This window comes from Neodiprion virginianus, chromosome 3 (genome assembly GCF_021901495.1).
Source record: "Neodiprion virginianus isolate iyNeoVirg1 chromosome 3, iyNeoVirg1.1, whole genome shotgun sequence".
NCBI lineage: Eukaryota > Metazoa > Arthropoda > Insecta > Hymenoptera > Diprionidae > Neodiprion > Neodiprion virginianus.
The window spans coordinates 33,479,937-33,499,905 of record NC_060879.1 but is presented as its reverse complement, the minus strand read 5'-3'; the positions used below and the strand labels follow the sequence as shown (position 1 = coordinate 33,499,905).

The 19,969-nt window shown below is 41.3% G+C and overlaps 1 protein-coding gene across 2 annotated transcripts; it reads left to right on the top strand.

Moving 5' to 3' along the window:
- The first annotated feature begins 1,435 nt into the window (after positions 1 to 1,435).
- LOC124300484 (uncharacterized) lies at positions 1,436 to 8,906 on the top strand. Of its 2 annotated transcripts, XM_046754643.1 has the most exons (4): positions 1,436 to 1,469; positions 1,929 to 2,151; positions 4,496 to 4,587; positions 5,007 to 8,906. In XM_046754643.1, the coding sequence occupies exons 3-4, from the start codon at positions 4,507 to 4,509 to the stop codon at positions 8,331 to 8,333; spliced, it is 3,408 nt and encodes a 1,135-aa protein (XP_046610599.1). In that variant the 5' UTR covers positions 1,436 to 1,469; positions 1,929 to 2,151; positions 4,496 to 4,506; the 3' UTR covers positions 8,334 to 8,906. The 2 variants fall into 2 exon arrangements, with proteins under 2 accessions (XP_046610599.1, XP_046610598.1); XM_046754642.1 differs by lacking the exons at positions 1,436 to 1,469; positions 1,929 to 2,151 and having other exon boundaries at positions 4,115 to 4,587.
- Positions 8,907 to 19,969: the final 11,063 nt, after the last annotated feature.

The following is a 19,969-nucleotide window of genomic DNA, read 5'->3' as shown; positions in this document are numbered from 1 at the left end:
ACGACCTTACGAGATGAAAACAGTGTACAAGGTATTCTCGTTTCGTTAAAATCGGTCTTCAGTTTTACTCTGTCGTTGATTTTTCGACTACCTGTAATTTAACTAGCTTCGATTTCATTTTAATGACACTAAATGTATAACTTCGACTCTGTCTTCAGAAAATTGTTACACCGTATCCTACCGAATGATCGATAAATGTTTCAAGATAATTCATATACTTGTAGAGAATGAGTGAGGCAATCGATCAATTAGTCAGTGTGCTGTATAAATCCAATAGACTGGTTACGACCGATTAGGAGTTACTGTATAACTTCTTGCGTCAACCGTATGGACGATTATAACGCTTGGAAAGATATACGAAGCAGCATCGATTGTGAACTTCGTGCAGGTGTGGATATAGGCACAATAAATGTACGAATGAAAATCTCAGTCCCTAACTATCAATAAGCAAACGAATTTCGGAAAGTTTGGAAAAATTTTGTACCGCGTCCTTTAATCGTTAGATATGTCCATAAGGTGACAGATGAGAACGTTTGATTAATCGCGCAGTGTTTATTGGTAAATTTTTATTCTCTTATTAATTTTGACAGTTTATAATTGGAAAAGAATAATTGGGTACGTAATATCAAATATTTATCAATTTGTATAAAACAAAGTACTTATTGCCGATTGTGGAATTTGTAAATAATTTAGTACTTATGAGCCTAATAAGTATTCAGAACCTACAATTACGAACGGAGAAAAGAAATATCGCGATAGTAAATGTTTAATTGAAACTGCCTACAGTTGACAGCAAAATATTTCCTCTGACAAGCCGATTTTCATTTAATTTAATTCGATAAAACCTCCGAACCGATTCCCAATAATTCGCCGAGAGGTGCTTCATTTCTTTCCGTATATTGAAGCAACGACGTTTTTAATCTTTTCTAATGAATTTTTCATTAGAACCAGTAAAAAATTGAATGCGGTCGAAATGTCAGCAAGCTGCTAGAAATACGTTGGGTTTCCCTCTCTCAGAAAGAGAAACTCATCAAGCGTTAATATGTTATTTCAAACAAGTACTTCGGGAAATCACGACTTATAATTGTAAATGCTCCGTAATGGCAATTACGTCAATGTTACATCACTGTTGGAAGAGGAAATTAGTGGAATAGCTTGAAATAATTGACCTGCAGGCAAAAGTCACGGTACATGTTGACAGTGTTCATCTAACGATAACAATCATCATACATCATATCATACATAGCATTGAAGTCCGAAACCAAAGTTTGGATGTTCGTATGTTCAGAAAGTGACGTCACCCAATTTTTTTTTTCTTTTGACGTCATCGATCTATTGTAATCGTTGGCGACGAAAATCAGCCGAGTTCCTCAGTCTGGAAACAACCGCGCATTAGAGCGGACGTATGAGAATCGCGCTCCGCAGATTTCGAGTACCGGGTTCTCTACTTTCGGGATCCTGCGCTCTAGGTCCGCCACCTGGTGGATCTCGACCTCCAGGACAAGCGCTCCGTAGTTTCTGCGCTCAAGGACCACTACCTGGTGAAATTTAACTTCCAGGACAAGCGCTTCGTGGTTCCTGCGGAGCAAGTACGCTACCTGGTGCAACTCGAGTTCCAGGACAAGCGCTCCGTAGTTTCTATGCTCCAGGTCCGCTACCTGGTGAAACTCGACTTCAGAGACTAGCGCTCCGTAGTTAAGCGCTCCAGGTTCACTACCTGGTAAAACTCGACTTCAAGGACAAGCGCTCCGTAGTTCTGGTTGACCTGGTGACTTTTGACCTTCAGGACTAATTTTCCGTAATTCTAGCTGTCCAGGTCCTCCACCCGGTGGATCTTGACATCCAGGAAAAGCGCTCCGCAGTTCTGGCTGTCCAGGTTCTTGACCTGGTGACTTTTGACCAAGCGCTACGTAGTTTCTGAGCTCCAGGTCCGCTTCTTGGTGAAACTTGACTTCCAGAACAAGCGCTCCGTAGTTCTGGCTGTCCAGGCCCTTCACCTGGTGACTTTTGACTTTCAGGACAAATTGTCAAGTGTACAAGTTTGATTATTGAAAACGTCATGTCTTGTACCATCAAACCAATATTCATGCTTCAGATAACATTTTGAATCCGAAAAAAAACCGAACGACCAAGATCAACAAATTACAATCGGTGAGTAGTTGGCATAGTATACATAGGAATACATGACAATAACGTCGTTCGATCAGAGCTAAAATTGCTGTGCGTCGTGTTTCAAATCTGTTAGCACTTAGCTGATTGTTTTGTGGTATTTTTTGACGAAATTTATTGCCATAAAATCACAATACGTTATACTTACATGCATGTGTAAACGTGATTTGTAACATTATATAGGCAAAATCTTACGGGCAGATTCGGTTTGCGTCACATGCACAAAGACAGTGTTTATTCTGTATACCGTGAAGCAAATACCAGAATTTTTTGGGGAGTCATCGTGCCCCAGTCTCCCCTACAACTATGTTATCTGGTGAAACACTGATAACTAGTAAGCGAGCGCACGAGCACAAAAACCAATTACACTAGGCATGCGACCCCGAGGGAGCTTTAGCGAGCGAGGGTTTTAAAGCTAGCATTAAATAATCTGTAAAAAATAATTAGTAAACGTTTCCTCTTCAAAGGAAGATGGAATTAAACGGACGGTGATGGAAAATAATAAGACCAGATTTTGTTCCGCCATCGCTGCAGTTGTAATCGGACTGAATTGCATTTTCACGAGCATCAACGCGCATCGAATTCGATCCTTTGGCACGATTCGTCGCGGTATAAAAAAATAATTTCAGATCTACTATCGGAGTGGAGGTGGATACAGCGTTACGAAAAACGGCCTTAGATCGAAGACGAGTGTTTGCATAACCGTATACAGTGCAAGTTTTATTTACTACGTTTTGATGAATTTTTTCACGCCATCGATCGTGACTGTCCATTTACCATCGCCAAATCACTCGTAAAATGTTCGCTTTATCATTCACTTTGCCAGAGTTGATTAATTTATGCCCAGAGCTTGACTGACGCTGCCTTGCGACGTTCGCCGGTTTGATAGGCGTCGAGGGGAGATTAATTCCTTAATTACACGGTTCAACGACACTCTCAGACAGAGTTCAACGGGTCCCGAAGGGGTTGGAAAGGGAAAGGGAAAGGGTTTCTCGGCCCTGTACGTAGTCTGTAATAAATGTAGGATTTTCTGGGTAGGACATGGTACTTAGGTATACGTTGAATCCGTGAATCTAACGTCTTCATTCCTCGATGATAGTGAATCTAGGTGGTAATTCTACCTCCTCCTTGTTCCTTTGATCGAAGGATCCCGGAGTGAATGATTCCGAGTTATCGATTGCCATTGCTTTTAATTGTGCTTCTAATATCCTCGTTCGTTTTAATCGAACAATTATGTACCCCGTCGTTGAACAGTTACACTATTTACTGCTAATTATATCAACACTAAATGGAAATATCAATCAAATTCCGACTGAAAGCCGTTTCTAATGAACTGCTTACAAGTGGCTGCAGTTCGTTCAACATTTTATAGACCTGTTGAGGGGGGCAATTTACTGTGGGAGAATTGATATTTTAATCTCGTCGTTGATCCCGTAGAATTGAACTCCCTCTAGGCCGCAAACGAAACCAATTTCATTTTTGTAGAGTAAAATTCTGTTTGTAATACATATATTCAAGAAGTAGTGGTAAAATATTTCTCATATTATTTCAACGTCGATTGTTACTACGTCAATTACTGCAATTAACATTCCATTATGGGATCGAGTGACACGGGGAACAAATTTCAGTTGCAAAATAATCGGGTGAAGATGAATTTTACGAAAAAACTTTTGTTCAATCAGGATAAAAACGAGAAAATTGAATCTCAAACAAGGACTACCTAGTATAGATCCGGCCTGAAAATGACCGCATAAATGCTATATAATAACACAGTGAACTGCGCGTACGCCAATTGTTAATTTAAATTTATCGTCAACCTGTTTTCAATCGTGCTGATTTTTCTATTTACACTTATTTAACATTTGGCAAGCAGGCAATCGATCGGGGAAAATTTAATCGGCAATTGTTTGAAATTGAATTATAATTCGCGTGCTGATAGAGCGGTTGTTCCAAACGTATCACAGGCGGGTTACAATCTTCGAATACTCTGTGCTCAGTGGCAAGAGTGTGTCACTGATCACGACGTCTTCTTCGTGCGTCGAATACACACAAAGCTGAAATTTATTCTCAAACTTCGTGGTTTCTCATTCCCACCCACACTGCGATCAGCGACTTTACAGCTTTTCGGATGTGCAGGGGATGCAAGTGTGACTAAAGTGACATTTACAAATTTCGCATACACACATGTCACATCTGTACACAGTGCATAAGTTTCAGGTTGCGTGGGTCGTTTACACGCGAATACAGCGTGACTAGAGTACGCGATATAAACAGCAGACAGGTTGTTGTCCAGGAGTATATAACTGAGCCATTGTTCCGTCTGCAGCATCTTTGGCAATGTTGCTCCGGTGGAAAGAAAATCTCAATGTATTCAACGTGTTTATCGTTGCTTTGGTTATGCGGACAGAAATCGTCACAGTAAGTATCAGTGCAGCGTAGAGTAAGCCGTGACGTTTTATTGTTCATCAAGATATATTACTCTAATAATACTGCATTTGAAATGATTATTAGATACTCATGAACTCGGTTATTAAAATTCGATGCAAATACATATTTATTGCTATTGAAATGCACTACATCGTTATGGCATCGTGTACCATATTTTATGACATGAATATACAACATGAATTACTTTGTGGGATGATTTTGTTATTATTGAGAACATTTTAGCTCAGTTCAAAAAAGGATTTATCAGTTGAGGGTCGTAACACGGAAACATGTATTTTGTAAAGTGTGTAAAAGTATTTGTCGAAAGTCATAGACTACGTAGGTATTTTTTTAAGAGAATAAAATCCATGGTGATATTATTCGAGGACTGTGGTTAATTGTTGTTACAGGGTTTCATCGATTACAGTGAAATACGGCGCAATGAACACCCGATCGTATTAGACCCACATCTGGCAAGGACAACTCGTCAATTGTTGGAAAAGTACGATAGCTGGGCGGTTTATAGGACGTCGTACACACTGCAACAGGCAACAGAACACTTTCTCCACTACGGAGCCTTCCTACGTAACCAGATCCTCGATATCTTCGGGGCACTCGTCTACGACCATTACGACGATTTTAGCACGAGTCAACTCGAAGCTCTTTACAGAGTTTACCGGGACACGCTCAAGAGGAAGTACAATATTTTTGACATAGTACCGAGCGTTCTTGCGCAGTCGGACATTCGGCCGTCAAGCATATGTCGGCACATCAACAAGAACGTTCGCACATGCTTGAGGGAAAGCTCACTGCGGTGTGCAACGATGAAACAGCACGACAAGTCACATCCGCACACGATCTTGACCCGAGTTTTCAACATAACGCGATACATGTTCAAAACTGCTGGGTTGAAGCAACAGTTCCCAGAAGGATTTTCCCTGCCAGCTATTTTGGAACGCCTAAAATCGGGGCATCTCTCATTGACGGCTGGAATGGTGTCTGGGCTCCTGCAGAGCGTTCAGTACGATAGTGTCAACGATGAAGTTCGTGCGGCGGAAAAAAATGTCATGCAGTTACTGATGTCCGAAAAATTGGACAGTGGTCGTAAGCAAAGTCTTATGCCGAGAGATCAGCTGCGACAGGTTTTGACAGTGAACGAACTGCTTAAGAATATTTTTGACGGTCGGAAATCCATGTACGATAGAAATGAGAACAAGAACTTTGACGTACTGTCGCAACACGTCATCAGCGAGGTCGAGGCCATCAGTCCTAACATTGAAATTCTTGGTGCGGTTTACGATAATAACACAATCCAGATGAAGTATCTTTTCGATTTGGTTCTACCGCCAGATGTTGTTGACAGGGATATCAGTGACGCGAAAAATTACCTTTTGAACAAGATGCAGGATTTTGACGTGGTGCGCAAATATTTGAAGGTTGAAAAATATCAGCAGAGTGGCCCTGATCAGTTGTTAATGGAAATACTGAGGCAGATGAGAGACATCAACTTTGCCCCTGATATAGTGACGGCTCTTCACACTCACGCTCGCTTCTGGCACCAGAGTCGTATGATAAACAACCTGAACGACTTGCTCGATCTTTTCGATGCCTACGAGAACCTTCGCAACGTTCCAAATTTCTCAAACCTAGTCTCGTTGATGGATGATATTCGGGGAAGTTTGATAAATTCGAAGGTCGTGGCGATAGAACTGTTGTGCAGTAACCCTAGATCGTGTCTGCAGCGCGGCTTGAAGATTATCGCACAGTGCACGCTAGTGAATTCAAAGACCAAATCTCTCCTTGTTAGATTGTTCCATAATTTGAATCAGGATGGGTCAATTGATATTGACAAGTGTAAGCGATCGACGAATCAGCTGATTACGGAAGTGTTGAAGCCTTCGTTACAGGCAAGATCGGAAAAGACTGGTGAAGTTACAAGCGAGCTGACAATTCAGAATGACACCCATAATATGGAGTTGTCTGGTGCAAAAAATAAAAATACCGCAGACCATGAAACGGCAACTGAAATGATCATCGTAGAAAATTTTGTGGAAAAGCGGCTAGAGGTCAAGCTGCGGGCAAGTGAGGAACCAACAACAATAACGACAACCAACACAAATTCCTTGGAAGAAGACGATTCCGATAAAGCCTATAATAGATTTTTTGGCCACTGTTTAGGCATGGAATGCTCTGACTACTTCAGTTTTGATTCAAACTACCTCGATTATTTTAGTGGTGATTGGCTTGAAAGCTCGAGTTCCGAAGAGGAGCAGCACCACCACGAGCACAAGTGCATTGGGAAAAATTGCCCGCCATCGTGGATGCCCAATAAACCGCAACATTGTGCAAACGGCAATTGTGGAGCACCATCCGTACCTGAGCATCCGATCGAATGCATCGGTTCTGACTGCAATGACTTTATTCCTCCCAGTGTCAGTTATCCCGAATGTATTGGCAATCGTTGTGATGATAAACAGGAGTGCATTGGGAAAAATTGCCCGCCATCGTGGATGCCCAATAAACCGCAACATTGTGCAAACGGCAATTGTGGAATACCATCCGTACCTGAGCATCCGATCGAATGCATCGGTTCTGACTGCAATTACTTTATTCCTCCCAGTGTCAGTTATCCCGAATGTATTGGCAATCGTTGTGATAATAAACACGAGTGCATTGGGAAAAATTGCCCGCCATCTTGGATGCCCAATAAACCGCAACATTGTGCAAACGGCAATTGTGGAATACCATCCGTACCTGAGCATCCGATCGAATGCATCGGTTCTGACTGCAATTACTTTCCTCCTACAGGTCCCAGTCCTTCCGAATGTATATTTCCCAATTGTAATAAGCCTCCTCTGAGCAACAATTTAGTTTGCAGTGGGAATAAATGTAAGCCCAGTGGTGAGGTCAACCCTTGGACACTAGATGAAAGTAAACTTACCATGACAGTTCTGCCCTACAATCAGTGCAAGTTCAAAGATCCCCAATATCAGAGAAGGCTTGACCGACTGAAAAAGATTCGTATCTTAGATTCTTTTTATGCAACGGAATCGGTTCCTACCGACGCTGCTGCCAGTTTTTACGAAAATTATTCGGACGAGTCGCATGGCCAATCCGCACCACCGACAAAACATCGGCAATCATCGCATCTGGTTGGCTCAACTCAGCGAAAACCCCCGCAAAATGAACTTTTGACGCACCATAAACGTCCATGGCCTTTTACGTTCTATCCATTCGCTTCGCACTCTGGTCAGGTACTGAAAATCAAAAAACCCGTTACATTCAACGATTCATACGCTGACTCTAATATGGGATCGGGAATTAAGCCCGGCATCAGTGCAATAAAGAATCACACAAATAAGCGCAGAAAAATGAATGTGAATGTGAATGTGAATGTAAACCGCGATAGCAAAAATCGGCAGAAGAGATTGCGGCGGCACTTTATAAGTGGTTCCAGAGGTGTTGTTACCAGTCAAACGCTTGGTTCGGAGGTGAAACCACTGAGGAACACGGATTATCGGAGTTCAGCAGTCGATGTTCGAGTTGGGGAGCATTCAGGTCTGTCGAATCCTTCGACGATGTATTCGGATATTAAGAAGAAGCAGGCGAATAACCAGATGAGAACGAACCATGTTCCTTATCAGACCCGGTCCGATGGCAAGATCGATGTCGTCAGGAAACGTAGATCCATCATTACGGCACCACGGAGAACGAACCATCGCTCTGGAAGTCTTTGATCATATGATCATGTCACGTCTAAAATTGAACACCGGATGAATCATGGAAACCAGGATGGACGAGTTTCAATCTGAGAAGAAGAATCGTAAGATGACAACAGTTGGCAGCCTATTATAGCAGTATAACTAGTTCACAAGCTTGCCGATATTGTACACGCAGAATGGAAATTTAGAAAAACCTTGCCTAATTACATTCGTTCTATTCAAGTATAAAAATTGAAACTAAAACAAGGAAAGGAAACCATAAAAAAGAAAAAAAAAGGAAACAAATCTTCAGACAAGTGACCTGGCTATATGTTTCACTGATATTATTTATAATCAGTATTTGAGATGATTACTCAATTTGAACTGAATTTGTAATAGCTTCCGGAACGGGAGCGGAAGCTCAGAGGTTAATTGCCATCGTTAACTGCGATGATGTATCTGTCCTTTATCGGTCCGACGAAATTCAATTAGTTCGAGATAGTTGTGAAAGCCGTAATAGCGCGTGTAGCGTCGCTGTTGAAGAACAAGGTTCTATAAATGTAAGATAAGAGCCGCGTTGAGATGAGATTAAAAACTCCGAAGACATGTCCCCTTTCCCTTTTCCTTCTATCCCGATTATTCACTGGCTGAATAACTTTTTTTTTTTTTCATCTTCATATTGTTCACTGATTTGCCTTCCGTACGCAGTAGAAACAATACTGATTGGGAATTACGATCGTGATCAATATATAATAATTATGGCAATGGACTTTGAAAGTAAAGTGGAATCTGAAACTCTAGCACAGCTAATTATACTTGCCGGACAGTACATCTGGCTCGTAACTTTTATGAATTTAAGTTGCTTACTTAGGATTTTATTTGAACGATAAAATTATTAGGAAAAAAGGATTTTTTATGCAGAGTATTGTTTTGTATCAAAACAAAAGATCAAGCATGTGACTAATAGAAGATCAAGCAAGAGTAATGACAATGGCCAACAAAAACTAACTATTTTTTGCCGTGCTTCGCAATTATTTTTTTCCACACCTTGGCATGAGATTACTTAGTTGAAATATCAAAGAACTATGAAGGCTTGGAATGCAACATGTTTTAAAGATGCATTTCCTTGATTCCTATTTATATATACATATTTTGTGCAATGAAATATTTTCAATACTTTTCTTTTTATACTTATGCATGTAAGATATAAGAAATGTGTAATTCAACTAACGGGAAAATCCGTGTTGACCAGTAGATACTACAAATTCCGTGATCAGGACCGGATTTATGATCAGAACCAATCAGCTGATTTCAAGTTTCGAATTAAATCACGTGGGCCGTGAAACATTGTTTGGAGTCATTTCGCACGGGTAATGAACAGCAAATATTTCTCGACCATCCAGCTTCAAACGGCAGATTCGATACCCTACCTAGTGATCAATCTATCAAAATTTGAACAAGCTGTTTCATCACAATTTTCTACTATCGCAATGGCAAGGCAACTGTGTATTATAGCTTGCGGCGGAGGTAAAGGTATACATATATGCACAAAGTAACGTTGCTAAATAACAACAAACATAATACATGTGTTTGCCCACATCTAAGAAAGCTGTAGGTCCGTGGGTGGCAGAGGTCCATGGAAAAACACATGACATCATATTTTTAGCGTTAAATCACTGATCTTTACTGCACACGTGTTGAGTTGAGTCACGGGTGAACTTTGTTTGCAAGTGATTTGTATCGAGAAATCTGATCGACGGAAAAGTGTCGGGCTGGGAGAAATCTTGATTCCCTTCTCACGTGTCTCTTGTCACTCCGTGGCACTCTTTTTATGCGACGCACTTCGAGGTATTGGCTCTTCGGACATTCGTATTGTCCTTCATTCTATGAAGTCTTGGGAGCCGAGTTATTATCGAGTCCATTGTGTTCCTTAGCTCGATGAGAAGATGAAAACGCCGTAACCCTCTTGACTGGCGGCTTAGCTTGGAAAAATAGGTAATTTCGACTTTCTTTCGTATCGCCACTTCAGGGAACCAGCTGACGAGCTAATCCTCTTGAAGAATATTAATACCGATCCAAAGGAACCTAGCAACCCCCTCAAACCGCCAACCTCAAAACACAGTTTTTCACATTTCATCACCGCGACAGAAAAAGGAAAAAAAAATCATTGTGCAGCTTGGTTTCTTGGAGATATTTTGCAGGTATTACCGTAATGTGTGCAACAAGTGTTCCGCTCATCTGATAAAAGCATTTATGTTGAGTAATTCGGCAGGCGATTTTTTTAACTTATGTATTTTTCGATATTATTATGCATGTTTTTTGCGTTCAACTTGTGTCAATTTTCAAATATACTACGTGGCTAAATGTTCCAGTTCCGTCGGCAAAACTCTTAAGTCACAGGTCACTTTGAGCATGATTATTGCCCAACGGAAACGCAGCTCGGATTCGAAACAGGCAGCATTTTGATTCTTATCGAATCTCCTGAGAGTTTGGAATTTGTAAAATTCAACTCGATGCTAGTTTTATCAAGATCCTCTCGTATCAGAAAATCGTTCGTGTCATGAAAGAAAAAAGAACGCAAAGGAATAAGCAGCATATGTTTAATAACATTAAACATTATTACATTAAATCGTATTCTGCATTCATGTAAGCGCCCTCGTGCCCAATGTCAAAAAAACAAAAAACAAGTTCGGCATAAATTTATTAATACATTTTTGCGTTCTCAATTTTTATTTTTCTATACAAGACAAATTTTCTTCTTCATGGTCTTTCTACGTCTTTAACTGTCGGTAATTTGACTCTCCAGATCTCGTCCCGTCGAATTTTTATCTTTCGCATTTTTGTATCCCACCCACGGTACGTAATGATACCGAAATACCTCCGCCTACTTAGGCTTTCCTAGAATGTTTTCGTGGTATTGAGAATACTAACCCACAGCACACGAGCAGTTATAATCATTTCTTTGAAACGTGACAAAACACACACGCGTGCCGACGATAATGAATCGCCATAAGAACTCGTGCTTTACGGCGATTAATGCTTAAGTTTCGCCCATTAAACGATCGCCTCAGCGGTTGGACTGCGCTTCGCGTTAAAATAACGAAGTACCTGCGTAGAAGAAATTTACTCGAAGGGGTCACTGGATCGTGAATCAGCCACGCCGCCCGCAGATATTGGGGATGAAGCCAATCGATCCGGAGAGTTTGAACTTTAATCATTCCAGGCAAACAATAACATGCCGTATGTTTGTTCGAAAACAATCACTCGACCATTACTGCTGAATTTATGTACGTTGCAGGGTATTGCAAGACTTTGTTGGCGCCAAACGGAAAGCCGATTGACGTCATTCGACGTTTCGCGCGAAGCTTATAGGTCGAAAAAACGTTCAATTGTTGACGGAAGCATCGAAATTAGCAGGTTCGTTGCGAAACGAACGACGAAGCTTTTCCTCGTCTCCTCGTACGTCTTTGACAAAAAGGCCGCAATCTGTACGACAATCAGTCTTAGACACGCACATCACAATCCTAAGTGCTAAGTCCTATCTCCAATTTTTTAGCTAACTTAGGTACGTTTCCGAACATAAAGCAATAATTAACACGCGATATGACTCGTTTAGTCAGTGTGGTCGTTTGTGCCAGCCACGATACTATCGATGTCTTAAAACTCATGATTATAAGTCAATTATTAATTAAATACGCGAGCCTCTGTGATCGGGTCGAATAGTCCGTACAGGTATCAAAGTGCCTTTGGACTTGACGTTTTCTTCAAACTGTGCTGTAGGAAGAATCATTGTACACATCGTCGACGTAGAAGCTGATAAAGGTCATGTTCAAATATGTGATTGATTCTTGTCGAATCTCCTCCAGTCTCCGAGCCGATTTACAACAGTTGACTTTCGTGAACTTTTGCCAATACGTTTCGCAATGTCGCACATGGTGCAGGGAGTCGAAGCGTAGGAGTCTAGGATTTCGTGATATGTAACTAATCACCTTGAACGAACAAGCAACTCGAAGTGGAGTCCACCGCCGGATTTAATAGTAATTTGCAACAGTCCCTGAGTAGGATTTTATAAGGTATGTAAGTGCTTAAGTAAGCTACGTGCGTACGTACCCTCCGTTAGTGTACGCGTTGCTTTCGTTTTTACGAACGCGGTGTTTACAAATAATTTCAATTGTAACAATATCCAGTTATTGTTACAGCGAAATTACTATACACGAAGCAGAACAAGGCCGTGGAGTATCCAAATTCTTACTACGATAGGATTACTCTTCCACCACAGAATCAAGTTGCAAGTTACGTAACGTGCATTTTTATACAAGATCTAATGGGGCACTACCGAAATTATTGCGGAGCGTGGTGGATGCAATTTTGTGTCAAAATGGCAGCCAGCATCGTTAATATTTTCACGGTCGTTAATGGTCGAGTAATTCAGTATCTCTTACCGGTAGGCTAGAACTGCACTAGATTCAGAGAAATCGTTTTATTGCTAGGATTTTGCCTTTGCACGGATCTAAAATTTGCAAGAATCGATCGATTATACGCTGACGCGAATGAGAATGTCCGCGCAGGTATTTCCGATATTCACGCGCTAGGAATTCAAATACATATAATTGATATACTTTCAATAGACCGGGAAATTTATGTAAGAAACGGGTTATCGGAACGCATATTTATCTCCCAGTTTACAGGTATGTACACATTACTCCATGCCACGTACGAACTCGAGTTACTGGGATCTTGCAACGCACGAAACGCGATGACGAAGCAGTTTAGAAAAAAAAGAGGCACACGGTAAATATATATCGTATTTCATATTCGAGCCTGAAGGAACTGGATGACTTGCCGAAAAGACTATTCTATATAATAAGCATGACAATTAATTCGTATCTGCATGTCAAACAACTTTTTGTCGACGCATGATATTAGGAGGATATACCGCATGGTAATAGTTTCGCGATCCGTTCTTGGGAATGGTTTTTCCCCGCGTGTTAATTTTTTTTTTTTTTGTTGTTCCACCGTAACTATAATTGCGAGAGATCTCCAGAGTATCGCACGAACCACATGCAAGGTGAACGGTGTCACAGGTGATCGAAAAACAATGATTCGGAAAATCGTATCGGGCATTAAAATCAGTCCGACTGTCGGTACGGCATGCAAAGTCACGCTCTAATAAGTCGTAGTCGGTAAACACATCTCACAATCCTCCGGGATGTTCTAATTGGAACAATGCAACTATTGTTTTTCATCCGTTTACCGAATTCACGTAACGGTGCTTTAGAATGACTCATCGTCAACCGAAAATGCAATAAAATTTTCAATCTCGTGCCGTGCTTGCGCGTCGCAATGACTAAATTCCAATTACTGCAGTGGCTCAAATCTGTCACAGAGAAAATCTTGCGAGAAATTTTTTACCCCAGATTTTCCTCGAAGTTTCAATTAACCGGCTAGACGGCTGAGGATCAGTGATCTCGGTGAAAAACCAACCTCCACAAATATTACCCAGTATCGGAGCTCGAAGAATTTCTCTTCCTCTGTACCTTGGTGCGGTGTCAAACTATAAATTCAAATTCTATGGCGTATTCCCTAATTTTTTGCGCCGAGCGATCGCGTTTCTATTAGCATTAATTTACTGACGAAAGAATCTTCGGTTTTTGTGTCGAACTTCGTGTTATTAATCTCAAAATTGGTATATACATTTTTATCGTCACAAATTGCAGCGGGTATTCGAATCTTGCTTGCATGAGTATCGTTGGAATAACAAAGTTCTTCATTTCCTCAGTGAAAAAAAAAAATCAAACTCCAAAAAGAAAATAGCTTGTCGTTAGTCATTATTAGTTGTGTACCTTGAAATTTCTATTCGCGTGTCAGCGTCGTTAATGAACACTCGGTATAGCTTCTCTTGAATTTCATGAGAATTTCTATGGAAGTATTCTATGCCAGTTACGGCAGTGTTATTACACTGATGATCGAATGGGAGGTCAAAAATACAAGCCCAAAAATGAAGCGGCAGGTTATATTTAGACATCACGTTCCCTAATAAATTTGCACTCCGTCGTTGAAGGTACGCCGAAACCTATTTTGTATCCCCTGACAATCTGAGCACACCCAATAATTAACGTAACAAGCTCAGAATTCTCCAATCGACAATTATAAAACGAAAATCGTAATCCATTTTTAGCATTTTCGTCGGCGTAAAAATACTGTCTCATTATACTTCAAAATATGATCTAATTTTAACCGCTCTAAATCCGCTCTGCATTATCTGTCGTTGTTCCCAAAACTTTACGGGCCAAATCCCTGGTAAATTCGCAACCCTTATAATCGACGATTTGAACCCGAGATTTCCCTTAATCCGTGTGATGAATTTGATCCAAACATGAACCCCGGTCCCTCGACTCGTTAATCGAGGTCTAATCGTAAATCGCATGTGGGTATAGTGTTCTCGATCGATCGGCTCCGATCGATTCAGCTCCGTGAAAATAACGAGCGCGAATCAACTGCCGGAGCTTTTCCTCCGCACGACGTGTCTCCTCTTCAGTCACGATACGCTGCTTTTGGACATCCTTGTGTGTCGCACAACCCATTTGCTACTAGTTTACTTGTCAGAGGTTAAAACAAAAATGGCTAATATTGACGTAATATTTATGCGAGGATGGCTCCTCCGATTGCTTGATTGATACGAGCATGCAAATTCAGACCCGATCAGCGACGAGTATTGAATAGGCATCGACACGTCTGCACGGGAAACGCTTCAATATCCATGGAGTGTCAATCGATGCGATTGACGTCAGACACGCCGCTTACAATCACGACATTTTTGCAATTGAAACGACAAGGCCCTGCGCTTATGTTTCGATTTTTCTACCCACACCGGGTCACGTTTCAATTCCCTCGTGTTCACCGTTTAAAATATCAGTCAATTACCTGTTTAGATCCGCTCGTTAATTCGTAGCAGGCGTGTTTCTTCGAGAAGTTTTCGGTGCGGCATTTCGGTTGGTCCTCAGCCGGGAATTGTGGAATAGACGGTTTCGATCGGCGGATATAGGCATATGATTAGTAAATTGGTACGTAGGTATTTATATAAACGTATAACGTAGTCATCAGACAGGCGCCTTTTCATTTTGTTCCGGGTTGACTTCGAGCCCGCATCTCGTACATGCTTTGCTCGCATTACCTGTGTTTGTAGGCTTTGATTTTTACTGTGGCTTGTATTGTTGTCTCGCTATGTTTTTCTTTTCTTCTTTGTTCTATCGATGATCTGCACGGTGGGTATCGCCGTGGTTTATTTATTTTTCGGAAATAGCCGTGGGCAGCACTTGAAATGCGAGCAATCGTAGGAAAAAAAAAAGAAAAACTAAAAGAATCGTATAACCGCGATTCATTAGTCCAGAGAGCCCTTTAATTTCTACTTACGTGTCAGACGATTCACAATCAAAATATAAGAGAAACCATCCTGTCCAGAAACTTCCGTTTAAATTAATGAAACGGTAAGCGTGAGCAAAACGCATTATGTCGTAAGCGGGTTAAATAAATAATTTTATTATTTATAAAAACAAACTCCAGCAACTGTTTTCAGGAATTTACATTACTTGAGTCAACGATGTTTTAATTTTAAATTCCCAGAATATGCGGGAAATGCACGATTGTGAAAAAACGTGAAATGAATGTATCAATTTTACATATTTAATTTCACCTCAGAGCTCGCAATCGGCATGCATTGTTAAAAGCAATTCGAAACTTGTGACATGTAATAATATACGCGCATTCTTGTACAGCGTACCTATCGATATTGCGATTGCACCAATTCTCTAAACCTAGCATGAAATACCCGATTCTAGCACAGTTGTTTAAATTATGAGGACCGCAGCATCTGAGTCTATCATATTTTATCCGACTAGGGCGCTGAAAGGCGTTCGGTAAATTTGTATAAATTGTAAAAACAACAAGTTTTCATCATCCTGATGTAACACCTGTGAGTCAATTTTCTAATCCGCCTTCCGACGGCGGAATAATAATAACTCAAGAGACGTAATCCTGAAATATCCTTTGTAGAATGAATTTACAAGCGTGTGTAAGAATCGTGATGTTATACAAGCGTTGACCGAGGTAACTTTGTTTATTTATCGTTTGATATACTTGAATCGGCTGGCGCCATCCGGTGCGTCGCATCTTCAAAATCTCAATACATACATACAAAGAACCTCGTGAAATATTCAAGACACAAACCATCAAATGGTTGAGTTGGTGTGAGAATAGACTCGGGAATCAATATCGATCGATGCCGCTTTTTTATCTCAGTCATCAATCATATTTACACAACTATCGTGTCGGTTATGGGCAAATCCCGATTGATGCTTCATGCATGTTTCAAGATTTCTGCGTACGTACGCAGAGTGACATTTAGGGGTTGATTGTAGAAACGTGGTATTTTCCTTTTCCCCAGACGCGATTTCGCCATCTACCTGCAATTTTCGGAAGTGACAAATTGCCGGAAATTCTAGTGTGGAGCACTCACGACCCTCATGAGGGTGTTAAAAATTCATTACCACTCGAATCGGAGAATCGTGCCATTTCCCCTGATTCGTTGGCGTGTACCTAATAGGCTAATTCGTAAATATAACGACGAGGCATGCACCGCATGGATTTGCGAATTTCGATACTTTTGTAAGTACTGCTGGGAGATCTGTGAAAGAGATAACGCGATTCACGTTGTAACACTTCCCGTCAGAACTTACGTTTACTCGAATGCTACAACGAACTTTAATTAAAGCCAGTTTCACCGTTCGTTACCTTTAGTCAATGAACAGAATCCACCCGCGTAAAAGTGCCTGCCACTCGCAATCAGCAGAAGTGGAGTTTATACACTCGGCCAATTTCGTTGTCTTCTTTTTCTTTGCCTCGTATGCAAACCGTGCGTACTTTTACATTCTGCATGCGGAGCATAATTTTTGGAATCGTCAAAGTCGCAGATGTATACATAAAAATGTATAGAAATTGCATTTTTTCACAATCACCAACATGTCAAAAGTTTTTTCAATATCTGATCTCTCTTTCGAGTTATATATTTATTTGAAGAGTCGAAGAATGAAATCATTCGAAAATTTATAACTCAAGAACGATGAGAGCTGAAGCTTCCGCGAAAAAAATTCGAATGGTCTCCACGATAGGTGGGGAAAAATGAGATTAGTTAAAAAAATAAACATTAAAATATTATCTGATTTCATAAATAATTCCTCATACAAGTTTGAATCGGTGGGTGTCGATGACAGCTTTGTTCTCTTTCTTTTTCTTTCTTCCGAATGTTTACGCGACGTTTTTCGCTTCGGTTTCACCTGCTTCGGCAGTCAGAATCAGTCGACCCTGGTAGCACTTTGTTCCCCGCATTATCGACCGCTTCCTTGACGAAATAATTCATTTGCGACAGATGCCTTGTATAACGGCATCGTACAATATCATTTTGGCAAAGCTGTGACTCATAATCAGTGTTTAGTTTCTCTGGGAGATTTTCGATACAGGCAAAGTCGCTGTCTTATATTTCCGGAAACACAATCTCAGGGGCGCTGAAATAATATGGATCGAGTGGATTAAAAACGATCGAAACTTGTGAAGTTTATTTGGCTCGATCTCTTCGAAAAGAGTTAAAAAAAAAAAAAAATTCGCTAATTGCCGTCGTTTTGTCAATTTTCGAACTAGTTTAAATATTTATCTTTAATGTTTGTTCAATTGAAAGCCAATCGAGAGCGCAAATATTTGGAGCAAGTAATTAACTGAATATTTTTGCACACTCTTGTCCGTGGCAAAGAACGTCTGCGAAAAGACTTGGATACTTGTTGTGAGCTTGTAACCCGACCGAAGCAAGTTCATGGGCGTTAAAACGTTAGGCTGTATAATTTACGTCTTGTACAAGCAGAACGGTGTGAAATATTTTTTCTCCTTATTATCAATTGACAATCTTGTCCCAAATGGACGCAGTTCGAGGCTTCGGACCTCCCGTTCAAAATTCATCAATTTTCGTCGAATTCGGATCTACGTAATTCGACGTGACAGATGTACCAACGACAAGTCGTAAGTATACGAATCGCATCAATCAGCAATACGAATCGCAGATTTTGATTGGGCGTTGCTTAATCGCTTCGACGAAGCGGAAAAACTGATCTCCGCAATCCCTGCAGAGATACAACGGCTGTTGTTCTAGTTGATGGCCAGCATTGCTGATTGTCAGAGCTGACCCACGCGTGACCTCGGCTTAGATTCTACAGTATGCGCTAAACATCGCGGGCGATATTTGCCGTTGATTAAGGCAGGTATGGGTAATTGAATTGATTTCCTCTCGCCTGCAGGACTTCAAGGTAGCGACGTGCGTCCGTATTATCATAATATGCCCGCGTGGCGTTCGTCTGCCGATGCAGAAACGCGTGACGTTATTTATTGATCGTTAGTTACAGCCAAGATGGCAAATGCGTTGGACATCGAATATGCTAATTTCCCAGCCTCCTTTGCCGCCTCGCAAGTAACACATCCGACGGATCCTCGCCGTAAACGTGGTGACGGACGAGGATGACGTTCGACGAGGAAGAAACAAGCTCCGCGACACAGAAGAGGAACAATCGTTATTATTGCATGTCACCGAGGTATAAACGAGCCGCAGTAAAATCACTCTGCTTTTCGACACTTCAGGGTTCACTTTCCAGGAATTGAAGGCATCCGGGTAGTTTACCTTCTTTTTTCAAGGATACATACGGCAGGAACTTGTTCCTTTTGTCCAATTTTCATATTTCCACACACTTACCGCGATAGTCTCACGAAATTGAACACGGAAATGCGCATGCGCATGCGAAAAATTGTGTGCTTCCATTGGTATAGATTCGACTATAATTTGCGCTGATTTTTTCGTCTGCTTGACTCAGGTTTGCCAACTCATTCGCCGTCAGACGTTGTCTATCAAAATTCGCAGGCGTCTCGAGGTTGTGTTGCGTCGACAATTTGACGCAGCCAAAATCAACATAACCTCGAAACGAATACGCGTATCGACGGTTCACGTCGGGGCCCAACAAGACAGAGTTGGCCAGCCTGTTTAAACAAATGAAAAACTTGGCGCATGCACACTCGGGTGTTTAGTTTCTTGAGTAGTCTTCAATGTTCGAACCAAGGAATATTTACGGCTGAGCTGAAGTAGCGAGCGTGAGAGCTTTGGGCTGAAAATTGGTTGGCACTCGTGTGTTCGAAATCTCGGGGTCACAACCGATGTCAACGACTCGCGATTGCAACGGATGGCTGCACCAGTCAAATCTCTTCTCAGCGTATGAATTGAGAGGGCGTCAGCCTTCTTACGACAGTTGAGAGGGTGGCTCAATTAAACCGTATTCATGAGAACATTGCCGAGCTCCAAGAGCGCCGTCTACCTCCTTAGAAGCGACGCAAGCTCATTCCATTTTACAACCAGGCGGTGCAGAAGCTCAAATCGTCAGTTATATTATACCGTCGCGTCGGTGTGAAACGCTATCAAAACTGATGTCGAGAACCGACAGCCAGCCAGCAGCGTCGCAAAAGCAAGAGGTATCGAAGACGTATATCGGTGGCAGCAAAAACGGAAATTGTTCTTAGCAGGCATGCTCGTTTATGTACTTTGTGCAACAAACTTTCCACCGGAGTGTTTCAACGCTCGTTCAATT

Coding starts and splice junctions, on each gene's coding strand:
- LOC124300484 (XM_046754643.1), top strand. CDS start 4,507: ATGTTGCTCCGGTGGAAAGAAAATCTCAATGTATTCAACGTGTTTATC. Junction 4,588..5,006: donor TGCGGACAGAAATCGTCACA/GTAAGTATCAGT, acceptor TTGTTGTTACAG/GGTTTCATCGATTACAGTGA.